Source organism: Calonectris borealis, chromosome 2 (assembly GCF_964195595.1).
Source record: "Calonectris borealis chromosome 2, bCalBor7.hap1.2, whole genome shotgun sequence".
Taxonomy (NCBI): Eukaryota; Metazoa; Chordata; class Aves; order Procellariiformes; family Procellariidae; genus Calonectris; species Calonectris borealis.
In genome coordinates this window covers 62,781,548-62,803,772 of record NC_134313.1, presented here as the reverse complement: position 1 = coordinate 62,803,772, position 22,225 = coordinate 62,781,548, and the positions used below count along the sequence as shown (strand labels likewise).

General features: G+C 34.8%; 1 protein-coding gene across 7 annotated transcripts in view; it reads left to right on the top strand.

The window, feature by feature from the left end:
* The window catches only part of TMX3 (thioredoxin related transmembrane protein 3), a 31,572-nt gene that overhangs the window by 5,889 nt on the left and 3,458 nt on the right, over window positions 1-22,225 (top strand). For 2 of the 7 annotated variants that reach the window (XM_075142162.1, XM_075142163.1), the window contains 12 exons: window positions 363-486; window positions 3,674-3,719; window positions 5,301-5,381; window positions 6,787-6,886; window positions 7,141-7,218; window positions 9,480-9,546; window positions 12,164-12,262; window positions 14,289-14,346; window positions 15,178-15,231; window positions 15,547-15,603; window positions 19,162-19,291; window positions 21,540-21,608. In XM_075142162.1, coding sequence (XP_074998263.1) covers window positions 363-486; window positions 3,674-3,719; window positions 5,301-5,381; window positions 6,787-6,886; window positions 7,141-7,218; window positions 9,480-9,546; window positions 12,164-12,262; window positions 14,289-14,346; window positions 15,178-15,231; window positions 15,547-15,603; window positions 19,162-19,291; window positions 21,540-21,608 — 963 coding nt within the window. Of the gene's footprint in view, window positions 1-362; window positions 487-3,673; window positions 3,720-5,300; window positions 5,382-6,786; window positions 6,887-7,140; window positions 7,219-9,479; window positions 9,547-12,163; window positions 12,263-14,288; window positions 14,347-14,882; window positions 15,073-15,177; window positions 15,232-15,546; window positions 15,604-19,161; window positions 19,292-21,447; window positions 21,609-22,061; window positions 22,155-22,225 lie in introns of those variants that run through there. The other 5 variants (XM_075142165.1, XR_012672390.1, XR_012672392.1 and 2 more) reach the window with 5 other exon arrangements.

Here is a 22,225-nt window from a genome sequence, read left to right as displayed (position 1 = left end):
ATTACATGGTCTTTTAACTTTCAAAAAAAGAGGAAAATATTCCAACAGAGATTTTTTTTTTTTTCAAATGTTACCACACAGTCTATTTTTAAATAAGAAATCATATAATAGTACAGCAATTCAATGTATTCTTTTCAAACTTGTGCTTTCATACTAAAAGTAGCAGCAAATCACAAAAGCTCTGTTTGTCATTCCAGCTTTGTAATTAACTTGCAGTTTTATTAAGACTTCAAGAACACCACGACTGGAAAATAAACCTTGCTAATGTATTTGAGGGTCAATCATTCTCTTAATTATTTCTCTTCATTAACTTTTTTTTTGTAGTTTTTTTTTTTTTTAAATCAAGTGTATTTGCTTCTCAGTTTTACGCACCTTGGTGTGGCCACTGCAAGAAACTGGAGCCTGTGTGGAATGAAGTGGGTATAGAAATGAAAACCATGGGCTCTCCAGTAAAAGTTGGGAAGATGGATGCAACTTCCTTTTCTAGTAAGTATGGTTTGGTTAGTGGTAATTTCATGACAGCCTCTGTTTTGAAACTGTTCTTCATTTTTTTCATTAAGTCATTCTTCTGTTCTGTATCATAGCAAATGTATGCAAGCAGTCATTGGAGAACAATTTCCTGATCTTTTTCTTTCCAAAAGTGACAACATGCTGTAGGATTCATTTTTTGTCAGACTTGTTTCTGCTTGTGTAGGGAATTCTTCCTGACGAATGGAAGGTAAAAGCTTTTCAAAGATCTGCTTTTGATATGCTTTTTAGAGTACCTTTATACAAGCCTCTTTTTGTGGTGCGTCTCTTGACAGCATTGAATTTTAGGTTCCTTGTATTACTGTTGGATAAGTGCGTGTGTTCTTGCTGTTATTCTTTTCAGGTAATCAGTCCTTAAGATGTTGCACCAAAAGCCTGCCGAAATCACTGAAGTCGTTACATCAGTGTTGAGCAAATTTCTCCCCATGTTTCTCTGTAAATGTCTTCTTGAAGAACCGACTTCAGCTATTTTAACGCTTTCTTTTTTGATGATGCCTTTTATATGTATTGAGAAAACCCAAAACTTTAGGTAGTCAGAGAAGTGGTTTGGGCAGACATTAGAGGATTGGTGCATGCTTAAAAGTATTTTCTTAGTTTTAGCACGCTTGTTTATTGTCATTTCACTTAAATCTATGTTGTACCAGGAGGATATTTAAGAGGGAAGGCATAGGGAGCAGTGGGGCCCAAGTGAGATCTGTATGTAATAAAACCCTATTAATACATGTAATGTTTTTAGTTAACACCCATTAAACCTGATTATTCAGGATTGTTATATTTGCATAAAATATTATGCAGAATACTTTTTTCAGTTTTTCTGTGCTTACATATAGCAGTGTTTAGTCTTCTGAGATCAAAATGATCGTGTCTCAAACACCACTTTATTATATGTAGCTTTTTCTGTAAAGCCACATAAATTTGACCTCATGTTAATCTTAAATATACTTATTTGCTAAAGAAAAATAAGTCTGGAGAATTAAAAGTTTCAAGATCATGCAACCAGGTAACTTCAAAATTGGGAATAGATTTGGTGGATCTCTAACATTCCAGTCGTGTATATAAAATTCTAACTCGTATAAATTGTATAAACTCTTACCCTGAAATATTTGCATCTGTCATCCTGATACTAAAGTTTTGTATTTGATACCTAGAACAGAATTGGCACTTTGTTTTTGTTCTAAAATTCAGATTTACATATTTAAAAATTACTAAAAACTGCAAGGGTTCCTTTGTGCCCTGGAAGTGTTTTTCTTCTCAGATTTGTTACCAGTTTTATGAAGAACAGAGTCTGATAAATCTTCTGAAATAGTTTCATGCTTTTATTTTGAAAGTGGAAATTTTACAACATCTGAATATGAAAAACTCAGTCAACTCTGCTTAATGTCTTCCCAATCTAAAGATTCTCTGAAATTAAAGTAATTCAATCTTGAGAGTATCAGAAAGAAATGCAGCTGGGCACACATGTAACTAGGAAGGAACACAAATGGTTGGCTCTGCATAGTTTGTGCTCCTAATAGGAATGTGAAGTAGCGTGAAAAATCTGAACTTCGGGTAGCTTGTCATCGGAGAGTTGAGGTCACAGCTGAACATATAAAGCATCCAATAAGCGTTGCCTCTGGTAGCTGTGTGGAATGAGGATATAGCAGTTATATCAACAGAACAGTTACCTGGTGTGGTGTCAGTTGAATTTTCGTGGGCGTTAGCCTTGGAAGTCTGCTGAATGTGATCTAAGTAGAAATAAGTCACACCTGGGGCTACCATAATTGCTGCTGTTTGCCTATACTGCATTCTTCATATCAATAAGTGGAGATGATGATGTAAATAAATAAGTCACTTCCATGATGTTGAGAGGATTTTAGTAATCTCCATGGCTGGGATGTTTATAAAAATATATTAAAAAATGTCTATGTTGTAGTTCTCCTCACTGTGCTCAAGAGCTGTACAAGGAGAAATTAACTGCCTGTTGACAGCTCTTGTGATTGAGTGTTCTAATACGCATTTTAACGCATTCTAGTTCTATATAGTACAGCTATGAGAGAAAAGGATCAGAATCAAATTGATCCTAATATGTATATTTCTTAGATCAGTCTCCTTTGAGTAAGATACAGGTAGGTGAGCTGCTAGTTTTATTTGTAGTTCTGTGCAATTAGGGTTTTGATCCAGGCAAACAACCTTAGGGTCACAATTTCTAAACTGTTATTCAGAGCCCTGCACACAAGTCCTCCCACATCTGCTGCTCTGGCATGTGGTTGGTAGTTTTAGAATGTTTATATTAAAAGTATTGAAATGTGGTGCATTTTGAGTGCAGGGATTGTTTTTCAGTAGGGAATTACACAAGTGTCAGAATTTTAGACTTATTTTAGCCTTTTTTGAAGACTACTTAGTTTAACTTTTGGGAAACACTGAATTAACTGGAAAGTGTAGTTTAAGGTGGCAGTTGCTATGTTCACAACTGGAAGGGTGGTTGCAAATTGTACTCTAGTTGATGGGAGCAAGATACAAGGTTTTAAACAAACATGAGTTGGGGGAAAAAGTTCTGCAATTGTCTTACTTTTTACAACTTTAGTAAGCAGTAGGTAAGTAACTGATTGCTTAGAAAGTGTCTATTTCTGGTGAACTTGATGACTGTAGACATTTACCTCTGCAGAATATGCTTTAAAAACTGACTTTTTTGTAACTACTGCAGTATGATACTGCACTTTTGTTATTACCCATTACTGCAGCACATGAGTAGTTAATTGTCTTTTATATTTGTTTTAAGCACTAGTATTTACAACTCTACATCCATGATGCTTAATTCTTGCCTCTGATATTTTCAGCCAATGTGTGTGCATATTAAATGCATACTACCTTTTGGTGAAAACTGACTAAGCATGTCTATTTAAAGGATTCTCATGCCATTTGACTTGTGGCATATAAATTGAGAGCCTATGCTGGGACTCTGCAACGGACCTCTGATACGGGTCCGAAATTTGATGATGTAGCTTCATAACAGCAGCTACTTGAAAGCAAGTAAAATAATTCACGCTGAACTAAGTGATAAGTTTTTCATTTATTTATGTGGCTTGAATAGTAAACTATGCTTAAAGATTAAGGTAGGAGAGCAAGAAAGTCTTGGTTCGCTTTGGCATTAATACATTTCTTTCAGGTATTGCATCTGAATTTGGAGTGCGAGGCTATCCAACAATTAAGCTGTAAGTTGATGCTTCCCATTGGATTTCTAACAGTTACCTATTCTACCCCTGATTTCATGACAGTAAAAAAAAAAAAATAGTCCTCTTCGCTTAAAAATCCCAAACAAACAAACCACAAAAAAGCCCCAAAACAAAAACAGACAAACAAAAATACTCCACCATCTAATTTTGACATTATCTTTGATTTCTACTGGACTGTTTTGCTTTGAAATTCAGTTATATCAAGCATCTTATTTAGAAACAGAATTCTTAAAGGCAGATTAGCAAATTTGGAATTAATTTAGCTGCTGTTGCTATGCAACTTTGTAAAAGTGCGTGTATATAAATATATATTTCAAATTTATATATTAAATTATTATTATTAAAAGGAATGTCATGCACCAATTGATTTGACACCTTCAGAGTGATTCAGGCAGTAAGTGCATGCCGGAATCTTCCTGAGTCTTTGTGAGTTACTGATTGCATTTTCTTATTTTTAATTACCTCTCTCTTCTCTTCAGTGTACCTGAAAATCTTATGTAAATGACAGTAGTGATTACTATATAGGGTAAAGTGTGAGCGCAGTTGTTTGACAGGGGAAGTATATGTATTTTTTTTCTTCACGTAATGAAAAAAATCAGTGGAGGACAAAATTTATAGGAAAATACCAGTCCATAATGATATTATATGTACTTGCTTATAACACGTATAGTGTGTAGTCTAGTACAAGGTCATGTTAAATAAAGACTTTATAAATTTTCAGTACTTTTACTATGAACATACTAGGTTTGTTAGCAGAGTATTGCTTAAGCAAATAGTATTCATAATATATAATAAATCCTGTCAAGTTAGTTTTCTCACAAAGGTGGCAGAGGTGTTTACCTTATTAATCTTTAAGGATGAAAAACTTTATTTGCATATAGAGGCATAGAAAATTGGGTTTATGGTTTGTTTTTTTTTTTCTTGTGAGTTTCCTAAACGTACATGGATTCAAAGAAAGCCTGTTAGAATTAGTAAAACTTACTTGAATATTCTTATATGCAAGTGTGCTACATCCCCTGTCAGCAGAGTATAGTAAACTGACCAACACTTCATGGAAGCTTAATTTAATACATAAATTCAGAAGGTTTTGCAGATCATTTGATACTTTTCCATTATAAAAAAAGCGTTAAAGAAGTTTATATGTTTGTCTTTTACAAGGACTAATCCCTAAGCTGTATAAATGCTGAATGTTTGGGGTTTGGTTTGGGTGTATGGGGTTTTTTGTGTGGTCATAAGCAAATGTTCCAAGTGATCTGTGTGTTTACAAAGTAAACGACTGCTGTGCACTAGAAAAAAAATCGTAAAAGAATGTTAATTATTTTTAAAAGTCAGTAAATCAGAGATTGTGTAAATAAGTTTTTCTCCATAATTGCGTTGTATTGCATTATTGAGTTTTATATTTTGCTGACCACTTCTTTTATCTATTTGAAAAATCACCTTGCTTATCACTTGCTAAAAGGTCACTGTAATAAACATGTGAAGATTGAGTAATTCTACATGTGCAGCTATAATTTAATTGATTTCAATTCTGTTCTTTTTTTGTCTTTCCTATTTATCTAGCTTAAAAGGTGACTTGGCATACAACTATAGAGGACCTAGAACCAAAGATGATATAATTGAATTTGCTAATAGAGTGGCAGGGTAAGTATGTGAGACTGGTTCTGGTGGCTTAAAACTTCTGTAGGATTTTGAGGTGGGTCAAAAATTAAATCTATTTTTAAAAGTACAAGACATTGACATAAAGTTAAAAACTATATGTACTATACATGTTGTTGCTTGTGAGACTGGTAGTGAGTGGCACAGAGAAAGTGAGTAGAGACTGGCTAGTCACAATCCCTTCTTTACAGTGCAAGAACTAAAGGGCTTTTCAAAATAGTGGAAACTATGAACAGATTAAAATCATGGAAGCCAGAAACAAGAATACTGACCTAAATGTTGGCTGATAGATAGACATCATTACTAAGGCAGAATCTGTTTAATACTCCAAAGTTATCTTAGAAAGATCAGTTCAATATATGCTTATGCATCTGAAAAGTTGCAGTAATTGGCAACATAAGGAAATTGCTTTTACAGAATTGTTCATAACAATTTCTGTTGGCTTTTTCTTCCTTCCCTACAGTGACCTGTGGCCTCAAAACGTTATAGACAGTAATCTTTGGGGAGAAAAAAGAATCACATTTCTTTCCTTCATTTTTAAATATAATTAAGAAGCATTCATATAGGTACATAATATTAATTATTGTTCAGAATTCTGTAGTTTAGGAATATCACTGATCTCTAATAATTTACCAGAATTTTGTAAGATTATGTATTTCTAATGCCACATTTTCTAACTGCTGTGCTTACATTCAGAATTTTATCTCTCACATAATTGAGACCTTATTGTGGCTGGGAAGACCTCATTGTGACCTTTCACTACATAAAGAGGGCTTATAAGAAAGATGGAAAGAGACTTTTTATCAGGGCCTGTACTGACAGGATAAGGGACAAAGGTTTTAAACTGAAAGAGGGTAGATTCAGATTGAACATAAAGAAGACATTTTTTGCTGTAAGGGTGGTGAGACGCTGGAACAGGTTGCCCAGAGAAGCTGTGGATCCCTCATCCCTGGAAGTGTTCAAGGTCAGGTTGGATGGGGCTTTGAGCAAACTGATCTGGTGAAAGATGTCCCTGCCCATGGTAGGGGGAGTGGACTAGATGATCTTTAAAGTCCCTTCCAACCCAACCCAATCTGTGATTCTGTGGCCAGTAAATGGCATGCATGTTTATATCATAGCAGCATTTTGTATTAAAATATTAATTTCAAATTGAAGTGTGCTATTTGAGGAACATAACAAGTTTATTTTGGTGGGATTTTTAGTTTTTTTGCTTTTAGTTGAAACTGAAATAATAAATTGAAAAATTAAATTGAATTTGCATTGGGAAATTTAGTTTTTAAAAAAAACAACACAAAAAATTGTGTGGCATTTTCTTGGGGATTTTTATTTGTTTGGGTTTTGCAGCTTGCAGAAACTAAGATTTTTCTTTCTCTTTTTTCCCTCCTCCCAGACCTCTTATCAGGCCACTTCCTAGCCAGCATATGTTCGAGCATGTGCAAAGAAGACATCGTGTACTTTTTGTGTATGTTGGTGGTGAATCTCCTTTAAAGGTTTGAAGCTTGATTAAATAAAGTTACTTCTTTTGGCTATTCACAGATGTAGTTTAAAATATCTTCTAAAAGACTAAAGTGCATGCTTGTAATGAATTCTCATCTTTGTTTTACATTTATTGAAGTGTTTTTACAATCTTGGGTCATAACTGTATTTTCTAATTACTCTTTGAAGATAAGGTATGTCACAAAACTTTCGTTTGAGGCATACTAAAAGTTCAGAAATAAAAAAACCATTGTTTGCATTTTTGCAGGAAAAATACGTTGAGGTTGCTTCAGAACTAATAGTTTATACGTACTTCTTTTCTGCCTCAGAAGATGTGCTGCCTGAGGTAAGCTGTTTTAGTTCCTACTATTTCCACAGAAATGGTATAACTCTCCTCATATATGTAATTTCGCTGTTTTGATGGCACAGAGATGGCTTCTTACAATATATTTGGCTTTGATAAATTTCAAAGTAATTACACTGAAACATTTAATTTTTGAGTCTATATGGGGAAAGAATACAAACTGAGTTTCAGTCTGTCATTGCTTTGTATTGGCCAAATTACTTGTTCAGTCATATTAATAAAATTAAACAGAAGAAATACAGAACTCAACGTGGACTGTACAACCTGCTTAAGAAGGTAGATACTTTGATTTTTAGCCAATGCAAAGCCCTTGTTGCTCCTGACAGCCCTTTCCCCAACCACTTTTATAACTAGTTTGGGGGTCTGTGGCATGGAGTATCACTGGGGCCCTAATAATCAAGAGAAGTAAGTGAAAAGGTAAGTTATTTTCACCTCGTGCAATACAGCTGTTCAAAACATTAGCCTGCCTAGGGATCAACCGATCTAGTCTACTGGCTGCAGAATTCTCATGTGGCTCTTTGGAGGATTCTGTAACAAGGAAATTATTTACAGTTAGTCACAAGGGTGGAAAAATTGCTGCTACTGTTGTTAGTCTAACCATTGTTGCTTACATGTTGAAGCAAAATCAAGAGGCTTTTTCATTTATTGTTATCTCCAAGTGGGACCTAAGCCTACTCCATGCCTTATAACACATGACTTTGAAATTCATTTGGGATTAGCAGGGTGAGAACTAGCATAATTTTTTTTTTTTAGGCACCTGCATTTTCCATCATAAGTAGAACTGGCCTCATTATAAGTAGTGTATTGTTAGATTTCCAGAAGCCTTGTATCAAAAGCTACCTCAATTTGAATATTGCTATTTGCACTTCAGCCCCAGCTGAGCAAGAAAAGTACTGTTCACTCGTGCAGTGTAAAGATTGTAAAAGGCTGGAACTTTTTGAGATTCTTTGATCAGTGATGTAAGCGGTGAGCTGTTTTTCCCACCAAATGTAATTTCCCACAAATATCATTTAAACTGAAGTAGTGATGATATGCAATGTTCTATGGAGAGAAGCAAAAATGTTATGGAATCATTGGTTGCTAATTGTAATGAGGCTTTGCATGACAGTATTCACTGTTAGGCTTTGCTTTGTCACTTTAGGTAATCTTGTTCCAAGCTTCAGGCATCTTTTGCAAGCCATAAGCTGTACATAGACTGATTTGCCCTTTAAAGATGCTAAACTATGTTTTGGGCAAATAAGAGAGTAAAGTGTCATCTCGAATCTCCGCCTTCTTGCTTACTCATATGAGCTGTTACATTATAAACCTACTGCTTTTACGTTTATGTCCAGGAAAGATAATGCAGAATGATTACAAAAGGCATGTCTTTTGGAAAAGCACTCATGATACTGTTCTTATGTTCCCCAAACATATCAGTAAATTGGACAATTCAGCCAACACAATCATCAGAACTAAGCTCATGATACAGTCCTTTCTTAACCACAAATGCTATTACATTTTTAACTTAGAATGGTAGCAAGCAGTAAGGAGTAGATGCAGTATTTCTTCTGTGGCAGTTTACTGAAAACATGAATTGAATAAGATTCTTTCAAGGGAAAGGTGTCGGAGGGAAAGATTCCAAGGGAAAGGTTTCTGGACCTTGTATTTTTTTTGAGTGTGTTGCTGACCATCTTAAATATCATGTTTAGGATGGTAATGCAGGCATTCATTGTTCTGTTTGCCTAAGTTAGGGCTATTTGCAACCCTGTCTGCTGAAGCTGTGTCTTTATATTCCCATCAGCCTGAACTACAGGAAATAGCCCAGATTTAGTGGGACATGTTATCAGTGTTACTATTTTACTCTTACAATATTGACTGTCCATTTAGTGGAAGTAACAGTATGACAGGTATGCTGACAACAGCACAAATTGGGAACAGAGAGCCTGATTGATAAAACCCTCAAGTTATGATCGCCTGTCTAAAGTTCATGTCCAACCAATAAAATACTCTTCATGCTACTGCAGATACTAGTAAAAATCCTGCTTCATTTACACTTTGTGAGACCTGCCTCTCAAAATACATTTATGTTGTTTTACTTTTTAATATGCAGAAGCTGATAAATTTATTTAGTAAATGTAGACAAAACATTTAAATGTACTTTGAGATTTTTCCCCATGGACTACATTTTCACATTTTAAGATTTTTTTTGTTTGTTTAAAAATTTTTTAATCTTCTATGGATTAATTGAAAACCATCTCTTTCAGTATGTGACATTACCTGAATTCCCTGCTGTTGTGGTCTTCAAAGATGGAACTTACTTTGTTTATGATGGTAAGTAAAAGCTGACATTACCTTAAGAAAAGATATTTAAAGTATATATGGAGAAACTGGAACAGTTGGGATTTTTTTGAAGGTTGTATTGCGGCGCTGGGAAATTCCCCAATTTTATGATAAATAACAGCTCCTTCATGAAGGAGAAGAGAAAAAACTAATTAGTTCTTCTGGAACAAAATGCATTTGAGAAGGTGTTGGTTTTAGCAATACTGAAGAAGTGATGATGTTTGCTTTGTGTTATCAGTAAAATGTAGCTTCTAATATTACTGCTTTGCTGGCATTAATGCGCTTATAAAAGTTATCCCTTCACTCACAGTTCAAATTCATCATATACAAAATAGAAGAAAACTCTTGCTGAAGAGGAGTCACACGAAGGTGAATTTACAGTTCCGAACAGTTAATCAGATTTTCTCTAAGTTTTCTTCCTGACAGTCAGATCTCTCTTGAAGTTAACTTGATTTTTTTCAGATGTGTATTCTGCTCAGAGATTGCATAAAAGGATCCAGTTTGACCTTTTTGTGCCTTGGCAATACAGGCTGTATACTTTCTTAGTACAGCAAGACTTCCTTCAAAAACTGTGGAGGAAGAGGAAACTGATTCTGTCTTTATTCCCAATATTAAAATTTGGAGGGCCTTAGCTGATAGCTTTGAGCATATGTGACTTTCACATTTGTGTTACTCGGATATTGGTAGTGGGAAAGGATCAGACAGCATAACCTCTCCCTGTATAACTGACGGAGTGTACTGTGCATACATAGAACGGTTGACCATTCAGTCTGTTTTTCCCTTCCTGAAAGCATTCCTCACAAAAAAAGGTTAGGGAGACGTGGACTGTTGTCACCGGAGCAGTTGATACACAATTTTAAGCTGGATAAACTACTTTAACTGGCTTGTTCAGCATGTAGACTGTAGAATGGCCACCTGAGACTAGTAGTGTTTCATAACACCACTGATAGTACACCTGCCATTTATGTAAAAAGCATATATCCATATGTACGGATATCCATATATAAGTGCTAGATTATACTCAGAATATACTGTAAAGCTCATGCTTTATAGCCTGTTAGATGCGTGTATGCACATGTACTTACATTGTATATCATGGGTTGGCTTGTAGGTACACTGCTTATTTACAAAAACATCTACTCTTGATTTAGATTGTTTTAAATGCAAGTCTTTAAGTTGAAAACATATTACTCAGAAGAATATTCTTCTGTTTTAATTTCTGAGGATCAGTAGTATCATAGTAAAATACTCCAGATGGCCATCAACGATATTCTTTGTGATTTCAAGAATGGCTGTACGTGTCTTCCTCTTCAGTCTGTTGCCTTACCAATCATCCTCCAGATAAAAATTCATTCTACAGCCTCCTTGATTTGCATTTGATATTTTTTTTTTTTTTTTAATAAATGGAACTGGAGAAGGAAAGCTTGTCAAAGAGAAACACTTCTGAATTGCTTTTTGCTGTTGGCCCGCTTGCTTTTTCCACACCTTTCAAAACAAACACAAAACTCGTAATAATCCAGACTTCTAATTTACTTTGTAAAAATTTTACTCTTTTATAACGTACTAGAAACATTGTTGTAAATCAAACAAGTTATGAAGATGCAGTATAAAAGACTGGGTAAGGTTATATGTGCAACTGTTATGATTGGGCAGAAATTTGAAGAGCTCACTATAAGAAAAAGGTTAGCAAAATCCATTTCAATGCTGTGGCCTTATCTGGTGTTTTGTGTAGGTTTTTTTTCTTCCCCATAATAGGGGAATGGAATGGAGATCTATGGGAAGCTTTATGCTTGGAATTGCTTGCTACAATCTTATCACAATTAATTGTTAACGAGAAGTTATTGATTATTCACTCTATACGATAGGATTTAACACAAATTTATTTATTTAATGTGCATTTGTATGTGTGTGTATATATATGCATCATAGATATGTTTATATACATTTTTCTTTTTTACTTGTGATTAAGATCTAATTATAATGGTGTTGGTGGTATGTGTTAGAATTTGATTCTTTACGGGTTAAAACATCTAGCATCTGAAACTGTAGCCTTCAGTATAACTGATTCTGAATAATAAGTAAGTATTTGTTCATTTACATTCACAATGCTGTTAATGCATCTACTTTTTCTTGATTTCTTTCTATTTCATTTGAGGACAAATAGTCACAAATACTCACAAATACTGTTTTTAATATTTTTGTATCTCTCTACTTTGTTTGAAAATTGATTCCCCGCCCCCCCCCCCCCCCCTTAAAAACAGGGATTGAAACTGTTCCTTTCTGCACTGGGTCACAGTTATCTTCTAGAAATAGTGTTGTTTATCCTTGATTTGGGAAAAAATAATGATGAAATCAGCTTTTCATGCTTTGCTATAATACACTTATTTTTTGTTCAACAATTGAAAATAGCTTTAGATGTTTTAAAACTGAAATGTCCGGAAATGTGTGAGATCTTGTCTAACAACAATAAAAGGAAAAAAGGGAAAAAAACAGTGTTTGCCTCTGTAGTACTGAAATAAATAAATCTGATTGCCCACCTTAGCAAAAAAAAAAATATTTTTTTAATGCATTCTTTTTTTTCTTCTTTTTTCTTCTTGTTTTTTTTTAGAGTATGAAGATGGTGATTTGTCGTCCTGGATCAACAGAGAAAGATTTCAAGGTTACCTTAATGTGGATGGCTTTACGCTGTATGAACTTGGAGATACAGGTGAGATGCTGCTACCGCTAAAATCTTTGGCATCTTTTTTGCTTAACACTAAGAAAAATTAAAGAGCGCTAAGAATGTGTTTTTTAAACCTCAAAAATTAATTAATCTCAGAGTTAGAGTTGATAGTGCCAATCTTTTTTTGATGTTGGTGAAACTTGTTCTATTGACTAGAGGCTTCATCCAAAGCCTACACTAGTCCTTTCTTCACAATATGAAAATTAATATGTCTAATCCTGTAGTATTCACAAAAAATTAGTAGGACTTTTAATTTAAGAGCAACTTAGGTTTTGCATAAATTATATATTAACTTTTGGAATACCTACAGGGAAGTTTATGACTGGATTTAGAAGTATCAAATATGGAAGGGTTTAGACATGTCTTATATCTAATGGATTCAAATATCTTTAAAGTAGATATGGTAAGGAAGGGAGGAGAGCATGTACCAAAGTGGACCTGTCCTGGAATACTTGAGCTTTTCTCTAGTAAAATTTTTTGCAAGCCAAATGAAAACTTTGCATCCAAGTGGTGGCTTCTGGTGTAGGCAAATTACTTGTACTGCTCTTAAGGTATACATACTCTGAAGTAGCAGAAGAAATGCTGTAAGTGTTGATTTTTCCAGGCCAGGATACCTTATAATCTACATTTCCTTCCAAAAGAAAGAAGTTTGTATTCAATGCAACATTGAGTTCTCTCAGGTTTTAAAGGTTATGAAACATCTAGGCTTGTGAAACTAATAGTGTTACACCTACATTTTAAAAGGTTATTTACAGAAAAGCTGTTACAAATTGTTTAAATGTAACATATTTCTTCCTGTTACATTTTTGTCTAACAATTCCTCAAGTTACCAAAAAAAAAAAATCGTGACACTATTAATACAATGGAGAAGCCATCATTTATTTTTAAGAGCTTTATGTTTAAATACACAATACGTGGAATTTATCTACATTTTTTTTTCCAGTCTAAAAAGTAGTTGTCTCCTAGTGTATTCAATAGGTAGCGTCTTAGGGTGTGGAAAGAAATGGGGAGAAGTGAGAATTGAAGTATGCAAGAAGCGGGGCAGGGGAAGCTATTGCTATTGCACAAGAAAGCCTGGGAATGAATCATTGTTCTTGCCCTCAAAACTCTTCAGTATTACTTGAACAAGAGTGAGTTTCTTTTTTTGAGGCAAAGCTTCCTGTGGCAAGGTGGTAGGTAGGCATCGAGCCATAGATTGGCTTGGTGGGGAGGGTTTTGAGTGAATCATGGTGTCTAGAGAGACTTAATAAACTGTTCTTCTGCACTCTAGAGGCTTTAGTTAATCCAGCTGATGACTACACTGTTAACAGATCTGCTTTTCTAATAGGAAGTGCTTGGTCTGGAGAACCTTTGACCAGCTTTCTAAATATATTTTGATCTGGTTCACCTTGGGAGGCTTCGTTTTTTTTTTCTTTTAATCAGAAAAACTTCACAAAGTGAATCCTGAAAAGATCAGTATATTCTGGTGTTTGGTCTTTAAGCTCCTCTGAGAGAGGTCTGTGAAGTAAGTTGTTTTTCTGATGTAATGAATTCTGGGCTCTGCCAGTAAATTTTCCGTGTTTTTTTCTGTAAGGATAATACTCCACATTTTCAATAGTGTGAAAAATAGTCGTTACTGAATCCATACAATAGTGATTCAATCACTTAGAATTAGCTTGCAATTGCCATTATATGATAAAGGTTTCCATAGCCTCATATTTAGAAATATGCAGCTTGAGTAGGGAATTAATTTGTATCTGTTTTTTTTTCCCCTTTTAACTTCTTTCTATAGATAGGCTTTTCCTACAATGCTAGTGGTGTGGCACTAAGCCACATCTTAATTTATTTTCAGTAGCTTTAAGAAAAGCACAATTTTGTTAGCTGGAAGAGGCTATTAGGCATCAAGGTCAGTTTATACTTAAAACTAATTCCTGTTCCTGGAGAGTATCTGATCTTCTAGGTTGGAGTATTTTCCATCTGAGAATATGTGTTTCTTTTTAAATGGTTTCAAGCATTTTGTTCCTTGTTTTAGGAAAACTTGTGGCTATTGCAGTCATTGATGATAAAAACTCTTCAGTGGAACATACCAGGTACAGAATTGAGTATTGGTGACACTGTGGGAGAAATGTGCTGGTATGACATAGAGAACTTTGGAAGTTTCTTAAATATTAAGAAATGCTAGGTTAAATGAATGGCCTACTGAATTTACTTAGTTTGTGGCTCTGTGGAAGTACATGTGAGTTCAATGAGATGATGGGAGTTCCTGTATCACTCTTCTGCCATTTGTTAATGAGATCATAGGAGCAAACAGTGATCACATAGCTTTTTAAAGCTATTATGTCGCCTTTTAAACATAGACAAGAGTACTTGAGTTCAGATGACTTTGAGATGAACTTAAGTTTAAACAAATGACTGTTCTTCAACTCAGTTGCATTAAAAATGAATTTTTAATGATGCTTATATATTAGTTGTCTGTGAAACTTATATCAAGAAAATGCGTTTTCAGTTGGTTTGGAGTTTGCTGAAGAGACTGAAAGGAACAAAGCCTTCCCCTGTCCCTTTCTGATTGCATACATAATTAGACTAAGAAAATACTGTTCAAGTACTGTGTATGCTATTTTCGCAGACCTCTTTGGATTTTCTTCAGAGTCACAGTGCTGCATCTTCAGAAGGCAATAGATGGAGTGAAGCAGCCTTACTGTCTGTCTGTGTTTTTCTCATGTTGAGACTATGTGGTAGATAGCCTTTCAACCCTTAGAAACCAAGCAAGATGAACGATGTGGTTTTTGTTAATGGAATAGAGAATCCTTATTGCTGATGAGGTACTATTTGCTGCTTACTGGGGAACTCTCGATGTTTATTGTTTGTATTTTGACAGAGTATATCCTGGATTATCAGTGTCACTTTTTTTTCCCTTCTAGACTAAAATCTATTATTCAGGAAGTTGCTAGAGATTATAGGGATCACTTTCACAGGTAGGCACACATGGTACTATGATATCTTAAATGAACTCTGCATTTACCTTTCTAAGACAGCAGTCATTTTTTTTCTACATAAAAATGTTATAGTGCCTGCTTTTATATTTATATACTGATATTTAATAAGATCATTCCATTAACATGTGTGTTTTGGGATGCTGACTGTCTTGTAGATCATCAATTTTTGAATTACATTGCTGAGTGTGTGCTCTTGTCTTCAGTATAGGAAAAATATCTAAGGAAGAATTTTTGCTGAAACCCACTATTCTGTTTTCTTTTTCATCATTCTGTTTTTCACTGCTTCTCTTACAGGGATTTCCAGTTTGGCCATATGGATGGAAATGATTACATTAATAGTTTACTAATGGAGTAAGTAAATTCTTATTTGAATATTCTTTCTTCTCTTGTATTTGTTGCTAGGTATATTTGAAAATACATTGAAAACCATCTTATGAAGAATTCCTGTCTTTCATGGGTCAAAAAAAAAATCGCTGTCCTCAGAATTCAGCATGTAACATAGTATCAGCTGTTTGTTAAATTAAACTGTATAGTTTAATGTTAGAAGTTTGGCTTACTGATAATGCTGATTGACAAAGCTTATCTTCTAGGTCTACTTACTTTAAATTAATTACTCCATTAGAACTATGGGTTTTTTTCTCTTTGTTAAATTTACAGGGCACTAGGCAAATTAAAAGTTATGTCAATTTGTAATAGGAAATGTAAGTAATGGTTATGCATAATCTATGGTTTTTATTTCTGGAGAGACACATTTCATTCTTGATGCATTTTTAAGACATGCATAGAAATATGCTTCTGCAGAGAAGCAGCATAAAATGCATGGAAGATGCTGTCTGCACTAGATATACATATGGTACATTTTGAAATACATAAGTCGTTCAACAAGATGCTTGACATTTGCCCTTATTATGAACCTTGTCTGAAAATGCATCATTAGAGAGTTAAGTTGCTTGGCATTAACAGTTGACTGCTTGTTCTCCTCTGGCCTTTTGAGTGAAAGAAGGGAAAGGCAGGGGTCAGTAAGCCAGCTCTGCAAGTGTTCCAAACTCTTTTCTTGGGGATCAAAGCATGAACAAAGTATGTGTTCGTGCCCCCAAAGGTTCTACAAGCTTCATGGGGACTCAGGAGGCACAAAGTCTATATTTCTGTGGAATTACTGTAGATTAACAGCTGAATACAATTAATTTTAAAACAGCTGTCTCTCAATTGAAGTTAAGTGATGTGATTGATCTAGTGCTTTATAGTTGCCAAAAGTGAGACCTTCCTTACTTCATTAATTGTTTCACCTGTTCAGGCTCTTATGTCTGACTGTCCGCTGAGCTGTTTCAGCCTGTTTATCTGGCAGAAAAGTGTTTGCTTTTTTGGCTAGGCGAGTAGGGGAGTTATTTTAATGATCCAACAAAACTGTTAAATGTCTTCCCATGTATTCTGCTGAGTATCAGAACTGCTGTGCAAAGAAGCAGGGGAGGGAGATGAGGTCCCTGGGAGGAAGAAGACGAAGGGGAAGAAGACAGAACTGCCACTTACAGCGGTAGTGATCTAGTGGCAAGATCTGTTCAGCTGGATTGTTTAACTTAATGTGCAAAATGCCTGATTTTATAATTTGTGGTATATGGGAAGTTGCTGTTAAAGTACTCACAGACTTTTAATTATTTTCTGAACAGAGTGTATACATTTCCAGCATAAGTGGAAAGCAGCAAAAAAATGCAGCAAAATATATTCAGTGTTATAAGTAGCTGCTCTTCATGTGGCTACCTGAATAATTTGGGTAAAACCGTATTGGAAGTGCTTCAGTTTTCCACTAGATGGCAGCAAGTGGAAATAGAAAAAGCCTCCTGAATAGTGAGAAATCTATTGCAGAATACTTTTTTACTGTGCTAGATCCACATAGGAACAAATTCTGCTTCTTCACAAAGGACAATATTTTGTGTGATTCGTGGGGATAGAAGTAGTAGTCCCTGATAGAAGTACACTTATGAACTTGGCTGTAACTCCATTAGTAGACATTATAATTTATCTGTCTCTTCAGCAGTGGATGAACATGCTTTTGTTGGATTAAAAATGGTATAGTTAAAACCGCACAAAAGAAGAAAACAGAATATTATGTGTTTTACTGAAAGCAAAGATACATCTTTGTGTAAGCTAAGGTATATACCTTATAGCATCATTCGAATGTCAACTGTAGGTGCATGTAGAGTATTAATTCCTCAGCTCTTGGAAGAAACATATTAAACGTGTTTTTATGAATCTCTGTGTAGCATATAAAATTTGGATATGGAGTTTATCTTTCAGCTCCTCTACAACCAACTCCAAGAACCGCAGTTACCAGACTGTTAAATGCAATAGAAACACTTTTTTTTTTGGGGCGGGGGGATATCTTTTCTGCATCTAGGTAATAAAACGTGCTCTGTTTTGGCTGGGATGAGGTATTTTGGCAGAGGTTGATAACTTGTTACCAGGCGCTTGCAAAAACACCTGACTTGGTTTGATTGCCCCCTACTTATATTTCTTGTTTGTTCCTAATAAATAGAGAATAAAAATGTCAAGGGAAAAATTGCATTTAGAGAATTTTATGTTGCAGGTTGTCACTGTTGACAAAGTTCTGTTGTTTGGTGGGGTTTTTTTAAAGTTCCCTTGAAAGGATGAAATTATTTTGTTTTCTCTGCAGTTGGCCTTACATTTTCTGAGGTGCCACCATACTTTCAACTTGCGTACTGGGAACGTGGTCTGCATCTTATATTTTAAAGTATTCAGCTTTCTAGGAGTTTAGAAAATTTTCATGTATAAGTATTAAACTTGTTCACTTCTAGGTTTGAAATTGAATTTAAGTTAAAAAATAAACAAACAAAACACGTAAATTGTGTGAGGAAAACTTAGAATAATGTCTATGACTTCAAAGAAAAATGGGAATCTTGAGTAAATGCTAAACAATATTTTCATGAAAAAATTGATTATGGATTGATAGCCACAGTTAAGGCTGAAATCATCATCAATATTACATGGATTACAAATGTACATGGATGGGGCACTATTAGACAGGAGTGAAAATGTAGAAAAACAAGGTTTACATTGCTTCTGCTGTGAAGGAAAGCTGCCTAGTATTTAAATTCCTTATTGACAGAACTGTAGAAAACTGGCAAAGAATACAGGAGATTTTTCACCTTACTTATTTAATGTATTTTAAATCTTTCTTGTTGAACAATGTACTTGTGCAGTATTAAATTTTCCTAAACTTGATCTAATTTTGAGTTTAGGGCTACTTTGAACAGTGGATTATACTGGTTTATTTCCAGAGATAATTTCTAATCTTTTTTTTCTTTTTTTTTTCTTTTTCTTTTTTTCTGATTCTGTGATAATAAAAAATGCTTATGCATGTGAAGGTCAACTGCTGAGTAATAATTTTAAAAGTCTGTAGCTCATCTGCCATATCTAAAAGAGATGTAGAAAAACTTTGGTTAGTATGGCTTATTCTTTTGCCTTAACAGGTAGAGGTTGATTGATAGAGCTGATCAGTTGTATGGGATTGAATTTTTGGATTATACTTTTGCCTTTGTGCACTACAACAATGTGTTGTGCAAATAGTACATTTCATATACAACGCTACTATCTGTGATTTCTTACTAATTGGCAAGTCATAAGGTACCTGATTTGCAGTCACTATGGGTACGTAAAATGCAAAAGCTTCAATAGCATCACTGACACAGATGTGAAGGAAAACATATTAATGAGAAACATGCTTGAACCATTCAGGTGATTCTCTTCCCTCTTGCCTTCAAGGAACTGCTGTTAGGAACAAACATGAAGTGAAGATTAATGGATACCATTTTAAATGATGTAGGAATTATTTGAATTGCATTGTTTTACACAGTAGTTCTTTAAATGTGTAAACTATCTGTTTTATGTTTCCAGTGACTTGACAATCCCTACTATTGTTGTATTGAATACCTCCAATCAGCAGTATTTTCTACCAGATAGGCACATTGAGAACACAGAAGACATGGTTCAGTTTATTAACAATATCTTGGATGGTACAGCTGAAGTAAGTCTTCATTGTGACTTGGAATATGTTGGTTGGTGTTTATTTCCTTAGATGCTAACGTGGGGAAAAAATTTGGTTACTCTGATTGTTATGCCATGTGTTTTATCTTCCTGTCCTGGCTGTCTTCCTGTCTTGGGTTAGTGAATACATGACTGTGAATTCTTGAGGTGCGCTGTTCTCACTGTTCTGACTGCATAACCTCTTGTAGAAAGCAAGCTGCTTTTTTATTTATAGCACAATGTTAGCTGACTTCTCTTGATATTCCTTTTACTGGTGTCACTGGTAAATGGAGAGCTTTTTATTCATCTCCTGGTTTGCTTTAAATGTATTTTTTTAAAATTTTCTTTATAGTTCAACTCTACCTTTTCTTTTGGGTGGTAAATTACTAAATCCAATAGCTTGACGAATGATAGGTTCAGATTCAAAAACCAGTGGTATACTTGCTTTGCATATTACAAACAGACACAAGCTTACCCCTCTCTCTCTGCTCTAAAACTAAAAATGAGCTGTCTTTTGTTAAAACAACAGAATTAATAAATCTATCTGGAATTGATGGCTTGGACAATTTTTTAATGTTGGCAAAACAAACTCAGGTTTGCTTATTCCCTCAGTGTACTGTAACTTGGACAGAAGGCTGTGTTGTGTGGATGAGGAAAGAGATCATGGATCAGAGCTTTCATTTGCGCTAATGGGGCAAGAAGGCTTTGCCACGAAAAGGGGCAGCGCTAACAAATCATTTGGCTGCCTCCTGGGAGAAGCCTATGTTGGTTTAAGCCCCAATTCACTGCATATTGAATGCTTACTGTGTTAGCTGAATCCCACTATGTTATGCCAGCATACCCATCGGGAGGTAATGACACGTAATGCTGTAGATCGTTTCAGTTATATGAGGTACTTTGGTTTATTTAATCTGACAAATTGATGTAGCAGCATAATATAGGTGGATTTGCTTGCAGTTCATGACTTTACTGGCCATGCTTCCAGTTGCAAGGTGAGGGGTATTCCTGTAACTTCTTTGGTGGTTCTTTGTTCTTCAATTCTTACTTTTTTAATGCTCTGTTAATTGCATTGAATTATGTTACCAACATCTATTTGACTCTATTTAAATATATCCTTCTGGTTGAAACAACAAATGAAATTGGTTTCTGTCTGTTTTTTAACTTTTAGGAAATTCGTGTTTGATGCCTTGTGTTTTTTGCCATAGTGTCACTTAGGCCTTTCTACCTTTTGTTTGCAGTATTTTAGCTAGAACGATTAAAGGTCTGTTTAAATTCACATCTCTATATGTATGTGAGAGTGCTAATACAAGACAGACAATACAGGATGTGACTTCATTTAAGCTAAATGCTGTCTATAGACATAAAATGGCACTGCTTTGACTATGTTCAGGCCCAAGAAATTGTGCAGCTGTTGAGGAATGAGTCTTCAAAGTGTGCTGGTAAACAAATAATAGGAGGCAGACTTTCACAGTGAAATTTCTAAGTATAACATTCCCCCTCTCCCTTCCTTGGGAAGTGTTGGGTTATTCACCTTGGCTTTCTTGCTATTTTCTGTAAGGCTTTATAGGTAGCCTTCTGTGAGTCTGTTTCACCTTTGTGGACTGTTTTGTAATTTGAGGGGTTTGGTCAGGGTCAAATGCTGATCAGTTGACTTCCAAAATGTAGGTTTTCTTCCAATTTGTTTTTCTGGCAACTCAAGACAGGTGAAAACTGGTCCTGTTCAACAGACAAATTGCCTTTGGATTCATGTAGTTATTTTGAAGACTGCTAAATTAGGTGGCAATGTAGGTATAGTCTGTCATTGCCTAACACAAGTTTTCTGTATTATACCTTCGTATCTTCTTGTTACTTAGTTCTTAGATTTTTCTAACTGCTTCTATCATAATCCGTGAATAGATATCCATCAGCAGCAGGAAAGTTCAGAAGATCTCTGCAATTTTATAATTGTTACATCAGGACAGTTGGTAGTTTCTGTTAGTGTTCCTCTATGGTAAGAGAATGGAGTGCCAGTCCACTGTTAAAGTTTGCACTGATTGTTTAAAACAATTGTGAGAGAATTTTTCATGAGACTATTGAAATGTTTATCCATGCTTGAGAACTTGGAGTCTCTGGGCATTGTGAAATGCAAGAATAATTACTTTTCATTTCCTTCTAAAGGGACTTAAGATTGCAAGGTCTGAAGAATGAACTTTTGGAATCATAACTGAAAAGTGTCAGCAGTTTTGACATGGTTCCATTTGAAATTTCAGGCACAGGGTGGTGATGGACTTCTGCAACGAATCAAGAGAATAATCTATGATGCCAAGTCTACTGTAGTGGTAAGTTTTTTATTTTTTGTTAAATTAGATGGTGCCCTTGTCAATCAAGATGCAAATATTTTCAGAGGGTTTAGAAATACTTTTATATAAGTCTGTTTATATTATATATATATTGTGTATATATTATAGGTCTATATACATTAGGTTTAAAACAGATGAACTTCTTGTTTAAAGTTTTTAATAATATTTTCCAGTGTGCTAAATATTCAACATACGTTAGTTTCTTCATTTTTCACTCCTTTTCTGTATTAGTCTGACATGTATTTTAAGGAGAGAACAGGGAGAATTCAAAATCTTTTCCTTGACCCTTTCAACATTCTTTCACTGAAATTGATAGCACTTTCACATTCTGAGAAATGTTATGGTTTCAGTCTAATTAGTTAGAGCATAAGGGGATTAAATACTACACTTGGTGTAGTTTTAAAGTAAATATTTTTGTCATCTTTCTTATAGGATAATTATGCTTAACAGAATTTTGTTGGGAAGATGTATACAAATCCATTTCTTCACTTGTCCTGCACAAGCAAAAAAACCTGTGCTATGAATTTAGATTGAAACTCACATGTTTCTGTATGAGTGGCTTCCAAACTTCTGTGAATGTGCAACATTTAGCCATC